The 27,621-nt window shown below is 35.2% G+C and overlaps 1 protein-coding gene across 1 annotated transcript in view; it reads right to left on the reverse strand.

Moving 5' to 3' along the window:
- Positions 1-4,610: 4,610 nt before the first annotated feature.
- The window catches only part of LOC142978867 (furin-like protease 2), a 39,917-nt gene continuing 16,906 nt past the window's right edge, over positions 4,611-27,621 (reverse strand). The window contains exons 2-12 of the mRNA XM_076123461.1: positions 18,176-18,280; positions 14,811-14,942; positions 12,721-12,855; positions 12,251-12,558; positions 10,420-12,180; positions 10,124-10,239; positions 9,935-10,052; positions 9,304-9,858; positions 8,939-9,036; positions 7,456-7,643; positions 4,611-7,190 (exon numbers count right to left, since the gene is read on the reverse strand). Of these exons, the coding sequence (XP_075979576.1) occupies positions 7,029-7,190; positions 7,456-7,643; positions 8,939-9,036; positions 9,304-9,858; positions 9,935-10,052; positions 10,124-10,239; positions 10,420-12,180; positions 12,251-12,558; positions 12,721-12,855; positions 14,811-14,942; positions 18,176-18,280 (3,678 nt within the window). The 3' untranslated portion in view covers positions 4,611-7,028. The remainder of the gene's footprint in view (positions 7,191-7,455; positions 7,644-8,938; positions 9,037-9,303; positions 9,859-9,934; positions 10,053-10,123; positions 10,240-10,419; positions 12,181-12,250; positions 12,559-12,720; positions 12,856-14,810; positions 14,943-18,175; positions 18,281-27,621) is intronic.

Consider the following 27,621-nt stretch of genomic DNA (forward strand, 5'->3'; position numbering starts at 1 on the left):
TAGTAATCGATATATTATATTCATTGAAAAAATGGATCTGTAAATGTGCTATTTAAAGCTTTTGTTTCTGATATTTGTTGGCACGGAAAACTTGTTGTGAACAAAAGCTAAAATATCGTATTATATTGTACACTCATCGGCAAAAGTAAATAAACTGCATTATGATGATAAAAATCTATAATAATATAATAGAAAACACATTCTTTATTATTCCACATAAACGGTTTTTTATTAGCACTATTTAATATATCAGATAAGGTCGAACGATACAACTAGATTACACGTAGAGGTTGAAAAGAATAAAAAAGCGAATTGTTTGTATAATTATCATATTTATTATCTTGTTGTGGAATACATCCACAATGAAACATAATAATATAAAAGATTTAATAAAGTACTTTAAACATCTTTGTTAGTTCGCACTTTATGAGTACTATCAATGTCATAACAACCATGATTCATATCCATATAAAAAAGTAGGTGGGTAGTACACCAACCTTCTATATTAAATATTGTATACTTATATAGTATGGAGTAATTGTTGAAAAGTTTTATGTGAAGAAGTGATTAGCGCTCCAAACATTTTTACCGTCATTGGTGTTTTTGTCTTTAAATCCCGCTTATTTAATTTTATTTTTTTTTTAATTTTTTTAAAAAGACAACTCCCGCACTAAGAATTGCTCTTGTGTCGCGGGGACTTTTACAAACATACAAACAACGGACACAAAGCACAACCAGACCCGAAACAATTATTTGTGGATCGCACAAATAATTGTCCCGTGTGGGAATCGAACCCACGACCTCCCGTTGCAGTGGTGTCGGCGTGGCGACCTAAACCACTGCCCCACGGAGGCAGTCATAATCAGTACAAAGTTACATACTACACAAAAATTTAAAAATTTCTTCCATGCTAGTGCAATACAATACCGAGCGTAGTAAATCGCGCAACTGATGTGTCCAATTCAGATCCTTTCTAGAAAATTCTTTACTGGATTCGGATGTTCAGTAATACGTACATTATTTGGATCCTCGCAAAAGGATAGGGTCTTCCCAAATCTTATTCTAGATTTCCTCAGCCCATTCACTTGAAGTCGTTTAACACATTGTGCCGGCTATGGAAATAAAGGCTTATTTTCTCAACGCATTTGTTCCTTTCCAGAAGATGTATTTCGGATGCGAAACAGTTTATCTCTGGAGTTAGTAGCTTTTGTGATATACGGTGATGAAGTATAAGAGATTAGGTTTAAAGAGATGCAATGATTTGCTTTTAGAATTCGAAAAATCTGTTGTTGCGAAATATATTATTAAAGTGAAGAAATAATCGTCTAGTTCCTATGTTACATTATGCTCTTCAATGTTTTTACGATTAAGTCGTTGTTTAAGAATATGAAAAAGTTGTCGTGAATTTGATATTGATTTTTCTTATAACTTTTTAAAATAATCGAGACAAAATAACTTATGATTAACTTTAAATGTCATTAACAAATTTGCACTATTTAAAAAAAAATCTTGTTACTCAAAAAAATCCATAACTTTTTCACATTCCTGAATCTGAAAATGCAATTTTTAAAATATTGCCTCAAACTTCGTTGGATAATATAATATTCTGCTAGATGCCTAACCCGTTCGTGTGTATCACAGTTAGGTATTGTCGTTAGGAGTGGAGGTAATCCGTTTTTATTGTCGCACCGCTAATGGTATCATTTTATAATACGTTGCGGATGATACTGTTAAATTAGTGTATTAGTATAATAGCTTTTTTAATCATATAACAGCACATAATTATATTGTAGTGTAGCTAATGTTGCATATAATATTATGATTATAATTTTTTTTTTAACTATATATTAACTATAATTAAAACACTGTCTTACTAACTGGTCATTCTTTATGGTTATACTGTATAACCTGCGCAGATTTCATATTATTTGGGTATGCCGACGAAAATTTTAAATAAATAGGTCCTGCATCTGTCACCGGGTCATTAACTATCTCAATGATAAGTTCCGTCAGCAGTAGATCGGTTTATTCTCGAAAGCTTAAAATACAGATTTTAACATTTACTTGCGGACTCTTACAAAGAACCTTGACTATCTTAAACTTACACCTACAATTGGTTAAGGTATTTTACACACTGTATTATAGATACATTATTTTAATACCTGATTATATTCCTCAGAATAATAATAGTATTACATACATACATAATGTCGATCAGTCGTATACGTTGAACCAGTACCTACTATTGACCACAACCGCAGAGCGCTTCCATAGATCGTTACCGCCACCGCGCTTGGTGTTACCTGGCCGTACTAACTACATAATTGTACTAAATAAGCACATTATAACGTACTGTACCGCAATTCTCTACTACTATCGAATACCGACAGCCGAAGGTATCGAAAAATATTGTTTAACAATCGGTTCAGCGCCCCTAGCGGGCTTTGTAGAAAATGTTTTTGCAGTGCATTTTAAATGTCAAACTCTCGATATTTGATAGTACCGGCTGTGCGAAATCGCGCTACAGTACCTCGATTCTCTAGTACTATCGACTACCGACAACCGGCTAGCTATCGAAATTTTGACATTTAGAATGTACTGCCAAAATGTTTCCTACGACACCCGTCAGAGGCGCTAATCAGATTTTCATACAAAATTTCTCGATGACAATTCGGTTGTCGGTAGTCGATAGTAGTAGAGAATCGAGGCACAGTTCTAAACACAAATGTCACTCATATTTATGTCATTTTATTAACGAGAGGAAAATACGATTTTAATGTATCAATTACTATTCGTTTCTTACTTTCAGGTCAGCCTTTTTCATTTGAGTTTGTATATTTTTGTTCTCGTTACAATATTTATGTTACCTTAAAATTGTTTATCCCGACCTAGCGTTTATGGTAGTCACTATGCCAACACATCATGTGTTCAATTCAAAAACAAATTTTAATAGTTATGGTTTCAAGTCGTCCTTGTACTTACGAGTCATTTATTTATAAAAACTTAGGCAGAACCATTAAACGCTTTTTATCTTAGAGGTTACAAAAATCCATTCACACGACGATTTAAAGCAATCATCGCAGGCAGTTTATCCGAAATTAAAATAGCCAAATAATATTCTAATTAAGTTACTCCTCAATGAGAAGGCAGTATAATTTGTCCATCATCATACGTCATTTGTATCTATGCATCACTTCGTATACCGATGTGTTCTGATTGTGACATCCAACCAGGAAGCTCTGAGTTATGAGTCCATATCGTTATAGTTTACGACTTGCTACTTGTACTTGAGTGAACAAATTATGAAGATCATGTATTGTTGTTTAATTACAGTGACTTGTAGTAATCATGTTTGAAGTCTGATTCTTATAGCAACACTTGTCGTCAAATAAAAAGAATATTAATGATTATAAGACTGCCTCCGTGGCGCAGTGGTTTAGGTCACCACGCCAACACTACTACGTCGGGAGGTCGTGGGTTCGATTCCCACACGGAGCAATTATTTGTGCGATCCACAAATAATTGTTTCGGGTCTGGTTGTGCTTTGTGTCCGTTGTTTGTATGTTTGTAAAAGTCCCCGCGACACAAGACACAGCGGGAGTTGTCTTTAAAAAAAACAATACTTAACCTGTTATAAGTTAACTTATTTAATATCTAGAAACTAGACTTCACTGCTTGCACTTTTCGGCAATATGTCTGTCCCTACAATCAAAAATTGACTTTGAATCACCCACTGTCACAAACAAAACAAAACATCAAAACAAAACGAAACACGGTCATATACTATCAAATAATACCTATGGTTTTTAAAGACCTTTAACGTACGCAAGATTTACTCAGGGAGTTTGTATTTTAAAACTATGTTTATGATTTATTAATGTATATATTTTTATTTATATTTTGACTAACGTGTGCTTGTTACCATTTTTCTTTCACTATCAGAAGAAGAGATAATTGTACCAAATTTTACTAACAATACTTACTAAACTCCAGTCACCTTGTGATTCCCTCATTAGACTCCAAGTTGTTTCACGGACAATGTAAACACGGCGTTGTTACAGAAGGCAATCAGTGTGCAATTGGACTAACGCCACCTCACGTTACCTCAGGTTACCTGTGTTACCTGTGTCTCTGTCCTAACTAGCGGGATTACAGAGGTCAGTTAACTATCCCTGGACGTTATGAAGTTAGGTTCAGAGAACAGTGACGTCATAGTTTTAGGATAGAGTGAAATGGAGCGTGAATTTCTGAGTGAAGTATGTACTGTGTTTTTTTGAAAGTAGTTCTGTGAAGTGAAGACTCTAGTGAGATAGGTATTTTGAGATATATGTACACGTATTATGTACTTTTCTCTAACATATATATTCTTTTTTCTAACATATAGGTGGATTAAAATGTTTACATTTTGAAATAGTATTGCTTGAAAGCAATAATAACTCTTTCAATCAGTACACATGAACTTGTCATATCGTCATTTTAGATTTTTCGAATAATACGTGTACTAAAACGTTAAACTAATATTTATTTATTTTGATATTTAGATCACTTACCTATTAATTCAATAATTCCAGGTATTATTTAAATGAAACAACAACAAATAAATTATCCGTCATAAAAACCATCGATATATTTACAACTGTCAATTATTTACATATTTACAATGTTCAAATTGTATTACAGTAATAATTGAACCGTATTTACATTACACAGAGTCGGAAATAACACTAAAGATCATAGCACACATATCCTGGAAACGGATCATCACTGCATTAGTTTTTTCAAAAAAAGTGTATCACTTCGGTACATAGACTTGGCTTTTAGAATATATCATGCCTTATATTTAAACTAGATGGTATCATCACTAATGTGACAACAATAGCACAGCATTTACTTGCTTCTATTATCAAGAGAACTTTCATACGAATGTATGCGTTCGCGATTGTTGACACCTCATATAATTTAAGTAGCTCTCAGAAATTGCATGTTTAAACGTGAATAAAAGACTAGAAAAGTAAAACAGTACCTCGATTCTCTACCACTATCGACTACCGGCAACCGGCTAGCTATCGAAATTTTTATATTTAGGATGTACTGCCAAAATGTTTCCTACGACACCCGTCAGAGGCGCTGATCAAATTTTCATACAAAATTTCTCGATGACAGTTCAGTTGTCGGTAGTCGATAGTAGTAGAGAATCGAGGCACAGTACAAGCATATGCTTACTAAATTGCATTCAAACGAACCTAAAGTGATACGCTTATGATCCGTAACGAGTTCATATGTGTACTACGAGCTTCAAACAGAACATTTAGATATGTGAACATTATTATGAAAACAATTGTAACGTGAAGCGGTGTATTGGGTCCCATAAAAATATACTGGTCCTTATTTAGATCAACATTACATTGCATGGAATGTTTCACTGTTTATTCAAAACACCATTGACTTTAATAGTGTGTTTGTTGATTATTTGAGGTTATTTCTAAAGGCATTCCCGTATGAAACTGATGCATTTATTTTTAAAACGTATATAAAAATGAGAGATGAATGTCATAAAAAAAAACATTTTTATATCACACATATTTATGTCCCTAAGAGTAGGCAGAGGAACAAAGAGCGCCACTTGCTGCTATCCGAAAAAATAACTTTTTCGCATCATAACAACTTTTCTTACAAATCACCGTTTATGAGTACTAAATACCTTTTTGTATAAAATACATGTTGTAGTAAATCAAAAGTACGATCAGTTTAACTTTAGTATAGTGCTTATTTATGAAAGTAGTTCTACACGTTCAAGACGGACTTACGTGCTCTTCCAACAGTATTAATGTGAAAGAGATAGCGCGATTAAAATGTATTTATTTCGATGTAAAATTGAATCGGCTTCAATATCCGATAACATTAATGTACTTTGATAGTTACGTGCAGCTACGTCGTAGCGTCTACGATGTAGCGTCACGTCTACAACGCTACGAGTTCGTAGCACTTTACCGATCATTTACGCGTCGTCGCTTTAGTTGTATTCTACTAGAGCTTCGATGGACTTCGTAGAATAATACCGAGTCATAGCTCTGGAAAGCTCTTAGAAATAAAAACTTTTATATTTTATTTTTGAAAGTTATGTAATGTAATGCTGATCATTGAATTTTGTCACACAAAAGCGAAATACATCTAAAACATTTAGTTTTACACCCGGATCTGTCTACATTTTATATGCACAGAATTGTCAGAGCGAAGCAAATTATGATTCACCAGCAAAAATTACGAAAAAAAACCTGTTATAGATAATAATTTTGAATAACATTAACTCCAAAACAGAAATACCTTAAACAAAATACTTAGTTGAATTAAAATTGAAAGGCTTTTTGAAATGATCAAACCTTTTTAGCATATTTTGTATTCATTAGGTAATTGTTTTGCAGATAAATTTTAATGAGGGTGCAACCAACAATTTGCTTCGCCCTAATTAATAATTAAATTTCAACATTCATGGTTACATGTGCTAATTAAAAATACAATTATGTACTCATACGCGAGATGCACTGCATTTCATTTGCATGCTGATTCAAACTAAGTTTTTATGCAAGAAATTCTTTTACATTTGACTAGAGTAAGAATAAACTAAAATGTATTCACTGCCTTTCTTTATATTTAATGCCATTCCTTTAATATGATCTGTTCGAAAACATTCCATTTGAATAATAACAAACGTTTTATTTTTCAAATTTGTCTTTCGCCAGTCAATCAGATCTTTCAACCAAATTGATATTTCCAATAAATAAACCACTAAGTTTAGATAGAATTTTAAAAATAAACATCTCTTAGAGAAATAGATTTAATCTAGACCGATATTTTAGTAAAATAACGTATATTTTCAACGGAAAATTCGTATAAATCCATATTCAAATAACACGTGATAGTTAATAGCTGTTAATCCAACTATTTACATGGGTTGTATATTGAAACCTCTATATATCAGTCTGCAGTGTAAAATTACTCTAATTACATTGACATTAAGGTTCATATTGCTATGTTGGTTCTTCGAGTTCGGTTTTGGTTAGTATTTGTTCAGTGTTGGCCTTGAGAGTAGTGGATGGGGTAAGGGCGATCAAATCCTCGTCGATTGTGGTCAACTGCGAGTATTCTGTACGTGGGTATAAAGTTCGATATTTGTATTTTCTTGATTTTATCTGTGAAAGAAAAATTTGTTCAAGCGTTTTTTTATACCCAGCTCTCATTCACTATTTTTGTCTAACCATCCTTTTGCAACCCTTTTCGAAGAACGAAAGTAGGGCTCGTTCTGAGAATCAGTGAATATAGGTATTGTACAAATAAGCTTTCTTAAATAGTTATGAAAATATCCTACCAAATTTCGTTTCGAAGAGTAATAGATAGAAGAAAGACAAGAATTAGTTGATAGTATTACTCAAAACATTATATAACGAGGATATTTACCTTGATTATAATAACAAGTGCTAACAACACTAGCAGCACAGCACCAACTCCGGTTACAGCGAGTGAGCTTCGATCGAGAAAACTCGACGTCTCCTTCGATTCATCGATAAAGAATGACGCGGTGATGTGCGTCCGAATGTTTTCTGATATGCGACGCTTGCCTGCCGATGAACCGTTTTGACAGCCACCTAGAGAAACATGTTTATTAGATACTGAAAATAGTACCTCGATTCTCTACCACTATCGACTACCGACAACCGGCTAGCTATCGAAAATTTGACATTTAGAATGTACTGCCAAATGTTTCCTACGACACCCGTCAGAGGCGCTGATCAGATTTTCATACAAAATTTCTCGATGACAGTTCGGTTGTCGGTAGTCGATAGTAGCAGAGAATTGAGGCATAGGTAATATGTCAGAAGATATTTAATTTTAGATTGCATGGCTACAAATTAATCCATGCGGCTCGCGTGTTATTTAGAAAAAAAAACATGCACTTTTTATGTACCGCATAGTCGTTTGCGATATTTAACATTTTGTCCAATAACGGATGGGCTTTCGCATTTATCATACTATGTGTAGACAGGAATAAACAGGGCCTGTATACCTTGTGTTGAAACGTAAGTAAACTAAAGCTAAATGCATCTTCTCCTTCTTAGCGTGTCGATGGCAAACAAATTATAGTATTAAAACTTAAAATAGTGTATGTCACTTTCTGTCTTGCTATACACTGCCAGCCCAGTATAAATGCATGATTGTGTTTATTCCTGTTTCAATTACAGCCCAAAAAATTTACCTATCGTTACAATCAGATCATTGTTATCATACTATACTTACTTTCATAACCTTCTCACTTCTTCATATAACTACATAGTAAATTATAACATACAATGTATAAATGTCAATACATTTGAACAATAAACACGCTACTCGAATGACAATGACTGTACATTGATTGAAAGGTCAAACCGTTTCTATTGTGTTCAAACTCACAAACGTTTGTTCATTTATCAAGGTTACCTGTTAAATACGAGTTACCTTGTTGAAAAAATAATAAGGAGTCCTTTCTATGGTTTATTTATGGACTCAAGGCCGGGACCCTTGCCCAGCAATAGGACAGTGATGGGTTGATTAAATATTTTTATTTTTAAGTATACTTGACATGTGTGGTTATTTGAAAAAAAACATCGCATTATTAAATGTACTACAGTTTCTAATTTTGTTAGGGGATTAGATTCCCACTTGTTAAATTATTTGTGCGATCTACAAATATTTGTTTTAACTTTTCTTTTTTTGTTTCACCTGTTAAGATAAAGCTTTATTTATTCTATTAAAACTATAGTTTCCGATTGATTACTAAATATGTATTTATGTTTTTAAAGGCGCATTTTTATTGGGCTAACGACATATGTACTTATCGATCAACAAAAAATGCGGCCTTAGGTCATAATAATTGTCTTCAATAATAACAGATGAAACTCACCGATATCTTTATCACAATGACAACAGTCTGTCTGATTGGTATTTACGTATATCGTGGCCATACTCTCGGTGCAGCACGGCAAACATTTGTGGTTCATTCTGCAAACAAACATTCTATCTGTATAATTACATTTATTTTACGATACACCCTGCATGTTGTTGTATAGCAACGTGTTACGTTTAAAAAACAAAAGAATTTTTAAATTCAAAATAAACAAAAAAACATCAACACAAACATTTGAATCGGAAATAAAATAAAATAAATTTATATTTGTTAAAAAGTTACAGATCATTTTATTGTTGAATAAGTATCGGATACTTTAACTAACAAAATATTGAAATATAAGTAATATGTTCATTGCTTACCTATCTAATCGTAGTGGGTGAGCACACGTCACACAGCTAGTAGGGCCAGGTCCCGAGCAAGACCTGCAGGAGTCATGACACGGCCGACAAGTCCTCGACCGCGGCTCATAGTACTGAGAACTAAGGCACTCCACACAAAGACCGTTCTCTAAAGAAAAGTGAGGAGGACAGGAGGTACACCGCTGAGGGCCGGCGCCATGACAGTCTTGACAGTAATGGTGACACCGCCGGCAACTGTCCTCCCAGGGAAAGAAGTTCTGAGGGCATTCTGGCCGGCACTCTCCAGCCGCCAACCGCCAATCAGGAGGACACGACGCACACTGATCGCGTCTAGGGCCAGTACAAGTCTCACATGATAAGTAACACTTCGAACACGTTCCTTCATCAGGGTAGTACCCAGGAGCACACGTCGCTCGACACGTCCCAGACTGCAACCGTAAGGCACCAGCACACATAGTGCAATTCAATCTTGATACACAACTAGTACACGTATGCGGACACGGTGAACAACGCCCCGCAGTCTGATAATAACCCTGCCCACACTCCGCCACGCACCTAAAATAAATATTTCATGTTAACCGAACACTTGAAAGCGCACAGGAAAAGGTCTAGATAGATAAAGTGCCATTACCTCGATCCTTGTAACAACAAGGGACTCGAACAAGACAAACAGTCCCACTCGTTCGATCCGCTACATTTCTCGCAGGTCGAATGGCAATTTTTACACCTCCCGACTTCGAAGTACTCATCTGTAAAAAAAAGTTACCGTTAGCGCGAGAAAACAAAGTAAAAGCATCATTGTTTACTGACGATTACTCACTGGTATCGCATTTGTCATTGCCGCCAGGGAGACAAGTTCCGCTTTTAGTGAGAATCCATTTCTCTTGGCAAACAGAACAAATGGCACACGTGCAAATTGAACAGCCAATTGGACACCTAAAACAACAAGGAATTTTGTTCTTTAAACGAGATTAAACGTACAGGCGACAATTAAACGCGCCAACAATGTACAGTTCAAAGCAAATGTTTGGAATTCCGAGCGTTCGTAAGATTGACGAGCTCTGTTTCATCACGGAATGGAATGCAAAGATAAATTATCATAACAATAATACTTACGGCAGACATTCTCTTCTTTGAGCGTCGGCATAATATCCTGGAGGGCATTTTGGGAGGCAGCGATTCTTGAATGCGTAATCTCCGATGCGGCACGAAACGCAAGCATTTACACTGGGGCCGTGGCAGGATTCACACGTTTCGTGACACGGCATGCATCCGAAATCATCCTTTTGATGTGTTCCCGGCGGGCATGCCGCTAAACAAGATCCATTGTACAAAACATAGTTATGAGCGCACGACGAACACATATCTGCCTTTTCAGAACACGTGTCGCAATGTTCAGCGCACGGGAAGCAAGCGTTTGCGTCGGGGTCTTCATAGTATCCGTCGGGGCACTGTTGTAAACATACAGCTAAATCAACAACTAACAAATGTGCCGGCGCGCACGTAAGGCAGGAGTCCTGCCCTGCTCCCGCACAAGTCTCACAAGACTCGTGGCACGGCCAACATACGCCGCCTTGGTTGACGAAACTCCGCGGAGGACATCTCGACACACACGAGTTATCTAAACGATAATGTTTGCAAGCAACACACTGCGTTGGCCCCTTCCCATAACAACCCTGTGAGTCACATTCTGGATCGCACAGCCTCTGCACTTGTTTGTCGTTGGCATCTGCCAAAACGTTTTTCCGTTGGGCGGAAGGAATGTTTTTAGGGTAATTGCGTCTATCAGAAATGCCAAGTTCGATTTCATTGAGGAATTGTGAGTATTCCGAGGCGTCGTAAACATCGTTAATATGGTAAGCCTTCTCTTCCTGATAAACACTGTTCGAGTTAAAATAGCCTTTATTTCGTAACCGTATCGGATTGGTGGCCGTACCGTAGAATATTAATTGCCACTTTTTCAATGTGCCCGGTGAAGTGACGTGGATATTGCCGGCATTTATTATCTGAAGGGTCCAACGTCCTTCGGCACTTTCTCCCCAAAAATGGACACTTAAAAACGGCCAATCGTCGAAGTTAGAACTGGTTGCGTCATGCGTCCTTTCAAATAAAAGGGTGGAAGTCGTCCCCATTGGCGACGTAAGCAATATGCGTAAATTTCCTCGTGGGAAAAAGCTCAGTGAAATTTTACATTGAACGTGTTCCAAAAATCTGACCTCATTCATCGTTCCGCTGCACCCATTCACATCCATGTGCACTGATATCGTGTAACCGAAAGACGTTTCAATAGACTTGTCCTCGTTTATTTCTTGTGACTTACAAATGTGCTGCGGGGGTACGTTTGTCCATTGTTCGGCTAATGTTACCATCTGAGCGGCGTCCATTAGTCCGTAGCCAAACTTGTGACTCACTTTTCTTTTTACGCCATTTACGATCCATCCCTCTTCCTTCTCTAACGGTTGTGAACGCGAGGTCATTACGACGAGGTGTTGCATATCTCTCCACGTTAGTAATGGATTAGCTTCTAGCGCTAATGCACATATTCCAGCGGCTAAAGGAGCCGACGCTGAAGTGCCCGTATGATCTACTGTACAAATATGATCGGGTCTTAATTGAACGTCCATGTCTACGGTAGCTACGCTTTTGTCTCGACCCGGTGTCCCCGAACTATACGTCGACGCTAAAGTGGATGAGCACTCCTCTAAATACCACGGCTTATACCCTCCCTGCGTGGCGCTAGAAATAGATATAGTAAATATACTATTCGCATATCCATCACAATTGCAGGAATCCGTGTGCCTACCGCCGTTTCCCGACGCCCATATAAAAATAGACCCTTTTCCCCCTCTTCCGTTCGTCACACCGTTTATGAACGCCCTGAAACAAAGCACTTTTTAATGAGCTCGCCTGTAACCATTTCTCTAAATCGCATGCAATTAGACAATACCTTCTAGCCAAAGGGCCGGGGCCGTCAACTGTTTTTCCGTCGTCCTCGGGCCCCCACGAGGCACTATAGATGTCTATGTGATGCGTGTTAAATCCGAGCGCTTGAGCTTCCACTGCGTCGTTAACAAGGCCGTCGAGCATCCTGACTCCTCCGATGCTAGCGTTGTAAGCGATACCGACGCCGCAGTACCTATTGTAGGCGACCGCAGCTACCTCGCCCGCGCACCGGGTGCCGTGTTTATTGTCGCCATTGTCCTGCGGCGTCGGGTCCGTGTCGTTCCCATTTATGTCCGTCGATGCTGCAGGATCCTACAATATCGGGTTTCCCGTTCAATACACTTCACTTACGTAATACACGGCCGCTAAAGAGAAATGGTTTGTTCCAAATTGGGTTTTCATTTGACAGCTCTTAGCCGCCATGATTAATGAGTTTCGATATATTAGGGGCGATATGAAATAAAAAATATTTACATAATTTTGTATTAGATCTGGATGATTGGGTTGGATGCCATCGTCTAGGATTGTGATGACCACTCCTTTGCCTGTGTATCCTTTTCTCCACGCGTAGCCGACGTTCATATCCAAACCGTCGGCGGCGCCTCCATTCTGAAATATTACTACACTTATAATCTAAAAATAACGAGTAAGAAATAAACCAGAGTGGACTTCCTCGACGATGTGTGCGCTGAATCCATAATGTAAGCTTTAGTCGCGTGCGTGTAATAGATACTTGTGCGCCGTGGAAGCGCTTTGGGCCGTTAAAAATGTATTGTAATGTCGGAGTATAATTTCCTGAACATGGGATATGAAACGAAAAGGTAGTGAATAGGTTTCATGCGGCTAATGTTTGTGATATAACAAACAAGCGTATGTTACATTTACAGTGTGGCGTAAATACAAAATGTAAGTGCGTGTGTTAGAAAATTCATTAAACACGCAGCCAAAATTCTAAGTTCCAGAATCCCGAATAATTCATCAAAGTAAATATATAATTCGTGTTTCTCGGTACATGGCTATATTTTATTCATCGAAATTCATTCTCACTTTCGTTTCGTTCAATACAGTAGTACTTCAGGCACAAAGGTAGAAACATTACGAGTGGCCTTATAAAACAATAGCACATCAAGGCCACGAGTTATACCGGTATAAAGAGAAGATGTATACGTTTTATACCTCAGCCTAGGGACAAAACTACTGAATTAGTAATTCCCTTACTATTCTTCGTGAAGGATAAATTTTAGTACAAATGAGACGGGGTGCTATTGTTCAACGAAAGTTCGCCGACTACATTTTGTAGTGTTAAATTATTTTACATTTTACATCTGCTAGTGAAATATTCTGCATATTTTGATACTCATTTTGAATTTAAAGTGCTTTTTACTCGTAAAAATATTATTAACACGATTATCGTTTCATGAAATTATAATAATTTTATTCATGCACTATAATTAATTTAGGAGAGGTACGTGATTCAAATTCGCTTCTTTTTAATTTGTGAAGGTACCTTTTGCATATTAAAATTGATGTTTGAGTTGTTTTTCTCTTAAACTGAAATGAATATGGAGGAAAATGAGAATTTTGATTTTTAATGCGAGTTTAAATTGTTATGAGATGCGGAGCTGACCGTCATAAATGGACAATGGCCAGTTCGTTACGGAAGAACCATAGCGTTCATAATCTTTGTTTTGTTTTTGTATTCACCGCCCCTGGAAATGAGGTTGTATAGAATTCTTAGGAAGCATTGTTCCGTCATTGAATATGATAATAGTAATTATGACATAGTTTTCGTTAGTTGAATTATTTTAACAAACGTCGGTAACTTCGAAAATATATTTTATTCGTAGAAAAATAGACATTTCTCTACCCTCTAGTAGAAATATTTTACTATTACTGGAAACATCTTATTGCAATTCCATAGCATACATCATATTCTTAGAAAGTTCACATCATTAATATTCCCAGTAATGTTTTTGAACTAATATTACTACATTCTAACTTTGATTCTAGTTATGGTACGTACATTTGTAAGAGTTCTTGCTTCCTCACGAAGTTCTCTGTATTGCACTCTTAATAGTATATCGAGAGACTATCCTGTACTCCTTCCTACTTTCTCTATTATTTACTTATATATTTTATTCTATGTAATAACACTAGAACTTTAGTTTTTACTCCTGTTACTTTATGATTTGAGAAACTTTCATGGAAAATATAACCCAGTGGTATTTATTGCCAACAGTGCAAGTACGTATTTTAGGACACCTTGTAAAAATAAATGTAAAAAAATGTACCCTCGCGTTGCTCTTGTATCGAGAGCTTCACGTTTAAGCTACACCTTAAAAATTAAAAAAAGTTCCTACGGCACACGCTAGTGATCAGTCTGTCTTTCACACATTACTTTATTATTCTATTCACACATTATTCACTTAATAGTCAAATAATAACACATAAAACCTCTAGAATCATTTTGTTTCTACCTATAAAATACTTCAGTATTCATACCATATGAAGCAAGAGAAGTCAAGAAAAAGGGTTAATTATATGTTTGTACTATGTTTTCTTACCAAATACCACTGTTCTTTGAACAGCGGGTCTGGGAAGGCGGGTACACTGGACTGGCGCATCACGTGACGCGGCTTCCATTGATGGTCCCTTTTCGTTCGTCTTAGCTCGCGCTGTTGCATCACCCATCTCACCTGTTGAGTTTATCTAATATTAGTTGAAAGTTTTCAGAGCTCTGACCGACTTGTTTAAAAATTCATCTTTCCTAGAGTTGAATCGGCAACTAACCGATTTTTTTGAGTTTTATGTGTTTGACCAAAGAATAACATTTATTTTTCTTTTTTTTTCAAGACAACTCCCGCGGTTAGGATTGCCCTTGTGTCGCGGGGACTTTTACAAACATACAAAGCACAACCAAACTCGAAACGTTTGTTTGTGGATTGCGCAAAAAATTAGCCCATGTGGGAATCGAACCAACGAGCTCCCGACGCAATAGTACCGGCGTGGTGACCTAAACCACTGCGCAAAATAAAATTACCGAAAAGCCTTCAATCGCTAAGTCACCTCTCAAAAAAACAACTAGATGATAATAATCCGGCTTTGACATTATGGTGTCACAAATCAAACTTATAACAAAATAAATCTCTATTTGTGTGATTTCTCTGTCTGAATGTTTGAAATATGTAACTTAAAACCAGTTAATATTTAGCGAAGAGACTCGTAATTTAATACCAGTCGATTCCAAGCAGCTCACACAAAGCACATACAAATAACTCCGCGCTTCTAAAATATCCACCTCTATTCAAACTCTCCAGTCCGTCCAAACAAGCGAGTATTACATAATTTAATAAATTAACTTGTAAAATAACAGGTAAAATGATCCTTATACCCCACTGGGTCTATTCTCGGAACCCGTTGGGTGGAAAAGTTAGGATTTCCATTCAAATTCGCTAAGATTAACTAACCGGCCAAGTCTTAGGTACAAAACCCTACGTCAATACGCCTTAGAATTAATTATTGAACGCCGCGAAGTCATGATATCCAATCCGATAAGTTTAAGGATTATCCCGATGAATAATTTCATGGTAGACCGTTGTCAATCAAGTATCGATATTAATGTTTGGTAAACAAGTTACTGTTTGTGTTGTATTGAAGATATTTGAAGGCTTGCGAATTATTAAGTACTCTACGTTTATACTGAGAAATTACTATCTTGGAATCCAAACGTTTTGCTCTACAATTTGCCTATTTAAATTTTTTAGTTTCTACTAAAGTAGTTCATTAAAAAAAATGTTAGACCAGTTTTGTTATTTTTATTGTAGAAACTTTTTAAATATAAATCATGAGGTTCTTTTCGATAAAAAATATTTTAAGTACAAGATAAACGTTTAAACATAAATTTTAAACAGACTTATATTAAGCGTTGTCAATAAAGTATTTGTTCAGTTTCAACATTTTTTTTCAACATTTATTCAGTTTTCTATAACATAATTAATGTGAATTTAATAAATTATTATTCAAAATTTAAGAATTAAATAACTTTTTTACTTTAATTTACACCTAATCTAGTCTCACTCGTAATTTATTGTGAAAAATGAACGGGTAAGAATGTTTTGTTTTTCAGGTACTTATTACTTCATCACCGCGGACGTAATTACTTATCGGTATAGAGGTATTGACATGAAAGTTATGAACAAACACACGTTTTTTTGCATTCAGAGCCGTAGGCGTATACAGTGTGTTAATTTAAATAAAATCTTTATTACAAATAAATATTAAATTAAAATTAAGTTGCATGAATGTTATAATATAGCGTATAAATTAAAATTAACTATAAGTAAGTAAGTTCTTAGGTATACTTGGTTAGGTCCAATTTGTAAAATTTAAATAACTTAACTACACCTTAGTGAATTAATCTTCACTAAAATGTATATTATGTAAGCCCATTAAAAGTTTATACATTCTCTTGTAATTTAGAGGCAATTTTCAAATATAATGTTAGGTAATTAATATGCATAGTATCTCTATTTTATTGTAATTTTTTATGAGTTTATAACATTTTAACAAAATAATTTATTGCTCTGTGGAGTTTAAAATTACATGACATAATGAACATTATAAAGAAAAGTTTTGCCATTATTAAAAATATTTTAAATTTAGCAAATACATACTTAAATATGATCAAAGAATTATTACGTTAGTCTGTCTGTCCTCTACTCTGTCACGGCTAAACAGTCAAACCGATTTTCATGAAATAGCATGGAGACAGTTAAAGATTTGGGACCAAACATAGGCTATAATATATTTTTGTTGGCATTTATCAATAAATCGAAATCACTGCATCCGTTCGGGAGTTATGATGCCACAGACAGACAGACAGACACGTAAAACTTATAACACCCCTCTTTTTGCGTCGGTGGTTAAAAATATTTGACATGAAGCTACAATTATATTTAAGAAAATAAAAGCCAATTTCATTTATAACCAATTAAAGTATTTTCTTCGATATTTCGTCTAGTTTTCCTTTACAACCTATATTTTTTCCACCCTGTTAGTACCCAGTTATTAAATTACCCGCCTCGTGTAAAGTTAGCAAGTATGTTACACGTGCCTGGTGTGAATTGATTAGACGTATAATTATCCTAGTTATGTATTACAGAGTGACAATTAACTGAATAATGAAGGCTGGTAATATCACGTTTCATTTCAACTCGGAATACATTTAATTAAAAAACTAGCAATATAAAACAAGCGGACAGATGTTAGTTTGAATGCGTGAAAAGATTACTCATGGATAAAACCTATCATAAGTCTTATATAATAATAATTTAGCAAAGATTATGCTGGGTTAGCGACTGGTATACATAACAGTTAGAACGAGGAACACCAGTGAGGCGATTAACACACTGCCCCGCATCATGCTGCATATTGCGTGTCGACGCACCTACGCGCGTTCCTGCGGGAGTGCAGATCTGCATCATCGCGCGGGTTTTTTGCGCACTCACGCGCGTAGGTGTGTTTTGTAGATTCACGCACGGCGGCTCTCATTTATTCGCCGTTCTCTGTGGTGGTCGTGCAGTACTGAGCATCACGATAGTCTTGATAAAAATCACGCGCGGCACTGCGGGATTCGGTGTGCCATACCTTGCGTCTCGCCCCGCACCTACGCGCGGGGGTGCATGTTTCTCCGCGTGTATGCGCGTGATCCGCATGAACGCGCGTGGATGCATTTTCTGTGTGTTAGACTGTGCGTGTTTTCCATACAAACGGAGATACAACGAACGAAATTACAAGCAACGTTCGAACACGCATTCACGCGCTACGCTGCGTGGTGCGGGGCAGTGTGTTAATCGCCTAACACACAGACCATGCAGCGGACGACAGCTACTTAAAAATAATCGGCAAAAAGTAAAAGTGAATTATTTACCTGTGGGTCATTTTTCAGTCTATTAAAATGGTCGATGCTCGCATTTGGTGATCTTTTACTGACGTGTGGATGTGATAATAAATAATAGTGCTTCAGGTTCCCGATCTGTAACAAAGAAACACAATGGTTAATATATTGTAGAAGTCATTACAAATTGGAATGTAGATTAATGTCGTCGTATAGTAATGTAATTGTATTTACAAAACAAATTCTCTCCAAAAACAAATAAAACTTGAGGCTATGATTACTTCAAAAAAATCTTGTCACGACCATCACATCGTCGACTTATATTAGTTAAAAAATACAATAACAATTAGTGTAGCGACACGCCTGTCGAAAATTCAACACTGAACGTCGGCGACAAGAGGCTCGGAACTACAATGAACGCGATTTCTCAGATAGATGATTTAAATAACACAGTAAACGTGTCAAACGAAATGTTTAGCATCAAACGTTTCGCAGATGTGTCGTTACACTTAGGCATCTTGAAATTTATGAAAGCTAATCATATTTTATCGCGTAAACTTATTATAAAAGAGCTATTTAATTAGTTACTTATAATTAAAAACTTTTAATCAAATAACTAATTGATATTTTTCCAGGTGATTGATTTACTAATCGAAGCTAATTGGAAACTAATTAAGTTTTAAATTAACTTTTTTGAGGTGGTTCAATAGCGCGGTTACAAACTTTTGATACTGTATGTCACCTTCATGTTTATAAAAGAAAAGACGAGTTTTAACGATGACTAGATGTTTTGTGAATTTTTTTTTGTCTAAGATGAGAGAGACGTATCATTATGCTTTTATTTACAAGCGATGTTAGTCCAACCGGACTTGCAAAAAGTCGTAAGCTACAAAGGACTCAAATCCTTTTACTTCTTCGGTCAACTTTATAAAAGTCAACGTGTGTTTTTTTGTTTATTTTTTTTGTAATTATTAACCTCGAAAAGACTAAATCGATAAAGATTTTTGCAGCAAGATAGCCCTACGACCAAAAGCAGTAACATCATTAAAAAGAAAGGGAAAATAGACCTAATAGCATGACACTCTGAAGGTGATTAAAATTGAGTGTCGTCTTAAGATTTTGTCCTTAGTCTATTTTCAACAAGAAAGCGGGCGAAGCTAGAACTAGCTGTTGTTCTAGTCTAGGATAGTAATAGCTTAAAATCATATTACACATAAGCGGAACTTCCAGTTAACGTAAGCACAATGTTAAACTGAATAAGCCGCAGTATGAAAACTGCGCAATATCATAGAAACTAGTTATTCGCTATCTCATCGTATTCCTACGTGTAGTTAGCGAATTGTACCGCAGGTCTGCTTCGCTGCAAATGTGCTGCGAATAAGCACTTTTATCCAATCTACGGCTCTGCTTACATGAACACAAATATGAATCACTGACTATGTTTATACTTGAAATTTTGGCCTAACTTTGTAAGCAGAGTTTAATTAATATAATGTATTAAAGATGGTGAGTGTGAGCTTTGCGAAGAAGATGTCCAGCAGAGAGCAAAGTGAAGGAGAAAGTTTAGGATAGTTGAACCCACTACCATATGGGATTCGGGAGTTAGAAAGAGAGAGAGAGAGTGAGAGTGAGAGTGAGAGAGAGTGAGAGAGAAAGAGAAAATAAATAGTAAAGCCAAAAACGTTTCAGAAATGTGATAGCTGGCAGAATTTTAAAAACATTTCATGAAAGTATTTAGTAAGTGTGATGATTTTATTGTAAATTCACGTTGACTGTATACATTTAGAAACCGAAACTTAAATACTTTCGTTAAATCTAATTACTTTTAAATTGATAGTGGTTTGGTAACAAAAAACTAAACTACCTTATAAAAAAAATAAAATCAATACACGACTTTGAAAAAGATTCGATTTTAAACAAAAAATAATAAGACTTACGCCTTCTTAGAAATAGCATTTGCAATAATTTCAATTGATAAATTACGTCATTTCAACCCCTATCGATTATATTAGTACTGATTGGTAATAACGAATGCCAATACCACAATGTACAGACAATTATAACAATATATTAATTAGAGTTAAGTGTAATAGGTATTACTGAAGTAATTGTCAACTCGTATAATAGAGTCAGATTTAATTGATCTGAGTTCTAATGATTAGTTGTGACGTAATAGCAACGCTTGTATTTTTACTGATATCTTACAGAATCAGATGATCTACCTATTTTTCTTAAAGCCATAAGTTAATCAAACCGCCCGAGGGCCTTTGACGTGGCTTAGCGACTGTTATCATTATAGACAACAACCGGGACCGACTTTCTACGTGTCCTCCGAATCACGGAGACGCCCAGTTCAAATACCACTATGCGGTCACCCATCTATGGAATGACCGCGCCAAGGTTGCCGGTGTGCGCAATTGGCTATGGGCGCCTCAACTTTTGGGCAAAAATCTCCTTTAGAATTTATTGATCAGAGTTCAAGTGATTAGACGATTGTGACGGAATAGGAACGCTTGGATTTTTTTTACTGGTATCTTACAGTTGATCTACCTATTTTTTTTAAGCCCATAAGTGTTGTCCCACTTCTGGGTAAAGGTCTTTTCCCGAACGTGGGAAGAGTTAGGATTTGAGTCCACCATGCTGGCAAAGAGGCGATTTGGGGCTTTTCATGCTTTTAAGAAATGTGTTAAAGAACTTTTTAGGTATGCAAAGTTTTCATCACAGATCCGTCAGCTCCCGGTATGTAGCATTTCATATATTTTTAGTACCGAATTAAGAATTTTAAAATTACCTGAAATGTTAGGATTAGATACATTAATTACTTAAACTGTGGCAAATCGTACACATTTTATAATTAGGACGTGTCTTAATTATGACACCTAAAAAATAATAGACTTGACTATTTAAATTATAATCGTCCATATAACCCGGTCTAATTGTAATATTTACACATTTAGGAGCAAATACAATATTTATTTTGTAATAAAAATGCTGAATTACATTTCAAATATATGTGTTAAAGCCTTTGTATTACTTATTATGTTTAAAAACCGAAAAACGGTTTTGGAAAATAAAATTTTAAACACTGGCGATTTCTAGGAACTTCGGACGAATGGGCGTAAAAATAATCAAATGTTTTGTTTGTTATGTGTACTGAAATTCAACGTCAATAACGCACTTCATAGAATCATTAATAAATTGAATTTAGAGCTTTTTAACATATTGTTAGATTTTTCGTAAATTAGGTTACCTGGTTTTGCTATTCACATTTTTAAATTTATTTCTCTGTAAAGTGTTTGTATGTTTAACATTAATTAAATATTATACTAAACTATGAATAATTAACAAAAAAGAAAATATTTACAATTATGCAATATATTTACAATATATATGTTACTGTAAAAGCCCGAACTGTGGTAAATCCTAAGATTTTCCGGTAAAACCTAAGATTTACCAACTCTCAATGGTAAAAGTCCGAACAATTCTTTTATTTTTATTTTATTACACAGTCCGGGCTTTTACAGTAACATATACAATGCATACAAAAAGGTTTTTATTCAATGTTTTGAACTAGAATTTCATAGCATCCATACTAATATTATAAATGCGAAAGTAACTCTGTCTGTCTGTCTGTCTGTCTGTCTGTCTGCTACTCAATCACGCCTAAACTACTGAACCAATTTGCATGAAATTTGGTATGAAGATATTTTGATACCCGAGAAAGGACATAGGCTACTTTTTACCCCGGGAAAATGACACATTTCCCGGGAAAATTCAGGTGGCGAACGAAGTCGCGAATATTCAATATTATAATGACACTGAATTAACAAAATTCCGTTGTCATGGCAACTGTTTTAATGGCGGATATGCCTTAGCGCGATTTCGTTATATTAAGAGATATAAATAATTTTGAGAATATATTTCGTAAAAAAAAGCATTATTTATATCATCACGCTACGACCAATAGGAGCAGAGTAACAATAAAAAGTGTAACAAAAACGTGGAAAATACTGACCCATTCTCTCTTATGTGACGCAAGCGAAGTTGCGCGGGTCAGCTAGTAAAAACATAAAAATCATTTAATATTTGTAAGTGAAACTGGCTTTATGGTTATTATACGGTGCTATACAGTTACCTTCGGTGCGATCGAATAAAAATTATGACGATACAGTATTTCTTGAACAAATTATTTCGTGCGAGACATGTTACGGCGCTGATCAGTTTCATAACTTCATAACACATTTGATAGCTCTAACATAGCTAGCACTCGTTTGTATGACAGTCAATAGTGGCTAATGGAACAGTTAACAAACGACAAGAAACATCTGTTTTCATATTTCTAATGTCCCAAATAAAATTACCTTACAGTTTACATAAATAAGGCAGTATTTACTTAACGGAATATCAAGTTCTTTTTCACTTTTCTCACCCTTGTTTTACGAAAGCCTGGCTTTACAACGAATCCTTTAAGGCTCAACATCCAATGTTTCACCTTGTTGACATACTGTACAAAGTTTAGTCGTAAAATAATAGTAAAACGTAAACTTACTGGCACAGTAAAGATAAGGTACTGTTGAGTTGTTTGTTAACTATAAAAACTCCTAGCGAAGTGAGATTAAGAAAGTAATCAGTGTGTTATGTTTTTGCATCCATAAATAAATACATTTATCCAATTATTAATGTCCCACTGCTGGGCAAGGGTCTCCTCCCGTTATGAGAGAGGGGTTGGGCCTAGAGTCCACCACGCTGGCCAAGTGCGGGTTGGGGACTTTGCATACCTTCAAAAACTGTTTTGAAGAATTCTTAGGCAATTGCATCCATACTTAAAGTATAAATGAAAAGCCTGTCTATCTGTAAAGATTTCACATCTTAGCTGCTGACGCAATTTTATAAAATTTAGCAGAGAAATAATTGCAAACCCGAGATCAATGTCGGTTTTTTTTCATAATCTGCCTAATTCGATAGAAAAGAACGAATATAATTTCACCAACAATGCTTAATTTCACGATTGGAAATCTGAAATCAAAGACTTTTGAAAGTAATTAGTTACCAAAAATTTCTTAATTTTCTTAATAAGACAATAAACAAACCCGTACACAGTCAAGCATTTTAACTTTATTACTCATCCCTCTTAAAAAAAGTCACACCGAACAACCTCCCAATGAATACAAAACAAAACTCTACTATACACTCGACATTCGCATTATAACGTTGGTGTTACTGCAAGCCATTGAAACGATCAGAATAGGGTCAAGCACTTTGTGGCAGTTTATTCCATATTGTTTGTGTACAAATGTTTCTAATTAAATTAAAACAGCTTTGTTTTACCAATGGTCTACTTATTGCTTATTAAATTTAGTACAAATTATGTTTTATTAAACTTTCAGCTTTTTGTGTAAACGTTTCATTTTCAGCTTTTTATTATATTGGGAAAGGAAAATTACGAGCTAATAGAATGACCAAGCGTTTTAATAATTGAATAAGGTTTTTAGTAGGTAATTCGTGCTACTAAATAATTAATATACGTTTGTTATATTCTTCTATGTAGACACCCACGTTACGCTGCTTTCAAATGTTATTTCCATGTGATAGGGCCGAAGCTGCCTATGTATTTATACAGCCTTATACGACACAACATGAAACATTTACTATTGAACAACATATAACAATTTACTATTGAAATTCCCAATTTCCCTGATTCGGGAATCGAACGCTAGATTAAATTTAGATCACTAGTCCCATACTCCTAGAACCACAAAGGCAGTTGATTTGATGGTACCAGTATTTCTTTTAATTAGAACTTAGAGACCATTATTACTATCGTATTTTCAAAAGAATTGTATTCATTAATTAGAGCTAAAGATGACTACAGGCCAAAAACAAATAAACTACCAATAAAACTAACAATTAAAAAAATCTAATCCATCCTCATTAGAATTTCAAACTTATGCAAGTCAGTCTAGATTGAATCAAACTAATGAGTCCCAATTGTGTGTAATCCGGCCTATTTAGTCGCGCTGGCTTATGATAAGCTCTCAGGATGCCCCAGGGATTGTGACGTGTTAAATAACTGACGCGAGTTTACCATCCTCACTAATGAGATATTTAGCATTTATCTACGCCTACATAAAAGCTAGGGTCATTAGTGTTAGAAATTAATTGCATTTTGTTTTGCTGCTTTTGTTCTGATCATTTGTTTGTTACGTAACTGGTTTTATTTTTATATAAGACTAGCTGACCCGGCAAACGTTGTGTTGACATGTAAATTAAAAAAAAAATGTGTCAATGGGGTATAAAAAATAGATGTTGGCCGATTCTCTGACCTACTCAATATGCTCCCAAAATTTCATGAAAATCGGACTAGCCGTTTTGGAGGAGTATGGCAACAAAAAGTGACGCCAGAATTTTATAAATTAGATAACGTTATTACCGCAAGTCTACGGGTTTTTTTTAACAAACAATATTTATATCATTTTGTTATGACAACGTTACTATTATCGTAATATATTTATAGGAAAACAAACAAGATGTAATGTGTGTGTGATTCATGAAAAGCATTTTTTTTATCACTGACTATTTCAATTTACTTGTGATAGTAAGCTGTTTATATTCAAGTCTATCTTTAAAAACCTGCTTATCAAGAAAAGTCACAAAAAGTCAACCTTTATAGCGATAAGGCCATGCCGCCGCTTAAAAAAGAATACAAAAAATCTTATAAATGCCTTAAAATATTTACTCAAAGCATTTAGTAAAAATTTTACTTGAGGTCAAATCTCAAAGGTTCTTTTCATTCGAAAATTCATTCTTCAAAAAATACGAACATAAAAATAATTTACATTTTATCACGCTCCATTCGAAGTTCTTTCAGAACTATTAAAAGTACTAAATCGTCTTAAAGATGCATAAATTTTGAGTTATTACACCTGAATAGTGAAGATAGGGGTTTATACGACTTCTTAGAACGCTAAGTGGTTTCTCCGCATCTAGAGTAACGCGCCAGTTAAGTTTGAGTCTGAGTTCAGAGGACGCTATTGTATCATATAATTACAAAAAAAATCGTTATGATCTGACTATCTAGTAGAACTCAAAGTTAGGTGCACTAAACTAACTCTCTATAAGGGTTAAGCATCTTTAGCACAGACGAGCAATGGATGGACTTCCAAACAGTATTTTATTGTCTCCTTAGTTAGAAAAGCAAGTAGAAAAATACAATCAGCAGCTGTCAAACTGTGTCAAGACTCTCATTTGACATGAAAATAATTACGAAATTATACGTACCTTACAAAGAAAATATATTTATATTATTTCTCTTATGAATAAGCAACAGGTTTCATTTACAAAGATAAAAGTGTGCCAAGCTTTATCTTAATAGTTGGTTAATGGGCTAATAACTAGAAGTAAGAGGTATGCATTGCTATAACTTAGACGCAACCGAGTGTAGGAAGATTTCTCTGCAAAGTTTCTAGTTGGAAAACGTTTAGTTCCTCGGTTGTTCGAATGTTAGCTGCTTTACAGTTCGTAGAGGTTAATAACCATTTACGACCGCGATTCTTAAAAGATTTTTGTATGTATAATCAATTATTTTTTACAGAAGCCACCTCCCACTGAGAATTGCTCTTGTGTCGCGGGGACTTTTACAAACATACAGACAACAGACACAAAGAATAACCAGACCCAAAGCAACATTTTGCGGATCGCACAAATAATTTTCCCGAGAACCCACGACCTCCTGATGCAATGGTTGTGTCGTGATGACCACCTTAACCATTGCGCCACGTATGCCGTCATGCCATATACTTTTATTGCAAAGTAAGTTTTATTGTCTACAGTAATATTACATTGCATTGGCACAAACGCATGCGTTTGACAAAATAGTCAAAATATCGGTTGATTTAATTCGATTGTAAATAAACAGTCCATGTTAGGTCGATGTGAAATAAATAAATTACTGTTTTTATTTAAAAATATAGTTGAAAATTACATTGTTTATTTACAGTAATACTCGCAGCTGTACATGTAAATATAGTAATACTCGATAGGCAGTTAGGTACCAATATAAGAATTTATAAAAATATCCTCGTAAAGGCCATTTCGCTCCGCGTATTCGACTGGTTTAGTCAGAAGAAACTCCAAAAAAACTTAAACCAAATCCTCACAATAGCAATTAACACTAGACTAACCAACTGATCAATATTATAATCTATCCCTTTTCAACCTCTCAAGATGGAATAAGATACAAGATCAACAATCGAAATCACTGGAATATTCCACTTGGCAGTATCGGTTCCCAGTAAAGAACTCTCAACCACGACGAGTTTTCAAAGTAATTTGGAAGTACTTCTTGCCCTCAATTAACCGATCCAATTGTTTAAGTTTATAGTATCCCATGATCAAGTGGCGACTGCGCAGAGAGACCGAAAAGAGGAGAGAAAATTGAGAATATTATGCTGAGATCGAGACTCAAAGAAATAAGTCCGAAATGTAATGAATAGGTTATTTCTTTATAATTCAATACTATGTTATAAATACTAAGTCTATGTGTTCCTTAAGCTTCTCAGAGCCAACAAGTAAAAGCATATTTTGTTATAAAACAAGACATTTATAAAATGTATTCAAATAAAATGCGAGCAAAGCCACGCGATTTATCTTCTTCTTGAATAAAAGGGAAGACATCGTATAGCACGTATGAAATAGAACACTAACAAATAAATAAATATTCTATTATAAAAAATAATCGCTGAAGCTTTCAAAGATCTACTAAAGATATTTTTCTACAACTGAATCTCCGAAAACACTCAATTGGTCTTTAAAATTACTTTAAAAACGTTTGCAGGTCTAAATCCACGTCCAGTTGACCTATATTCAATTCAATAAAAAAGCAATGAAAGCCTCAGTTCAATTGGATCAACAGTTCCAAAAGATCATAACAAAGAATCCACTTATAAATTCGTGCCTAATTGGTCGAAATTCATTAAAAGCTGTCTTTAATGATTCAGTCTGAAGAAACCCCTATTTTAAAACGACCTACAATTAAAGCAAAGGTCGGAATAAGCCCCTAAGGAGCATGCATCGAAATAATGAAGGCATCGCGGTGCGTCGAGGCAAGATTCCAATTATCCAAAGCTTTTGTTCGTACCCACTTCGCAAGCCTATTGTCATCACATTCTCGCATTCAATGAATATTTTTCATTCATTTGTGCCTTTAATTAATATCTATTTTAGAAATTTTCAATGGAAACTGTACCCTTCCGCACCCTAGATGTTCTCTTTTGTTGTTTAATTGATTTCGGGCTGTGGTTAAATTGTGAAGGCGTTTAGGGATAAAGGTTTTTGTGTATGTGTTCGTATTATAATTACATATACAAACAATTAATTTAAGTGGAAAACAATAGTTTAAAGTCATTTTGAAACTTATGAAACCTTGAATAAAATATGAATACAGTATTTTGTCTCGACAACTATATGTTTTCATTAAAAAA

This window comes from Anticarsia gemmatalis, chromosome 15, assembly GCF_050436995.1.
Source record: "Anticarsia gemmatalis isolate Benzon Research Colony breed Stoneville strain chromosome 15, ilAntGemm2 primary, whole genome shotgun sequence".
Classification (NCBI taxonomy): domain Eukaryota; kingdom Metazoa; phylum Arthropoda; class Insecta; order Lepidoptera; family Erebidae; genus Anticarsia; species Anticarsia gemmatalis.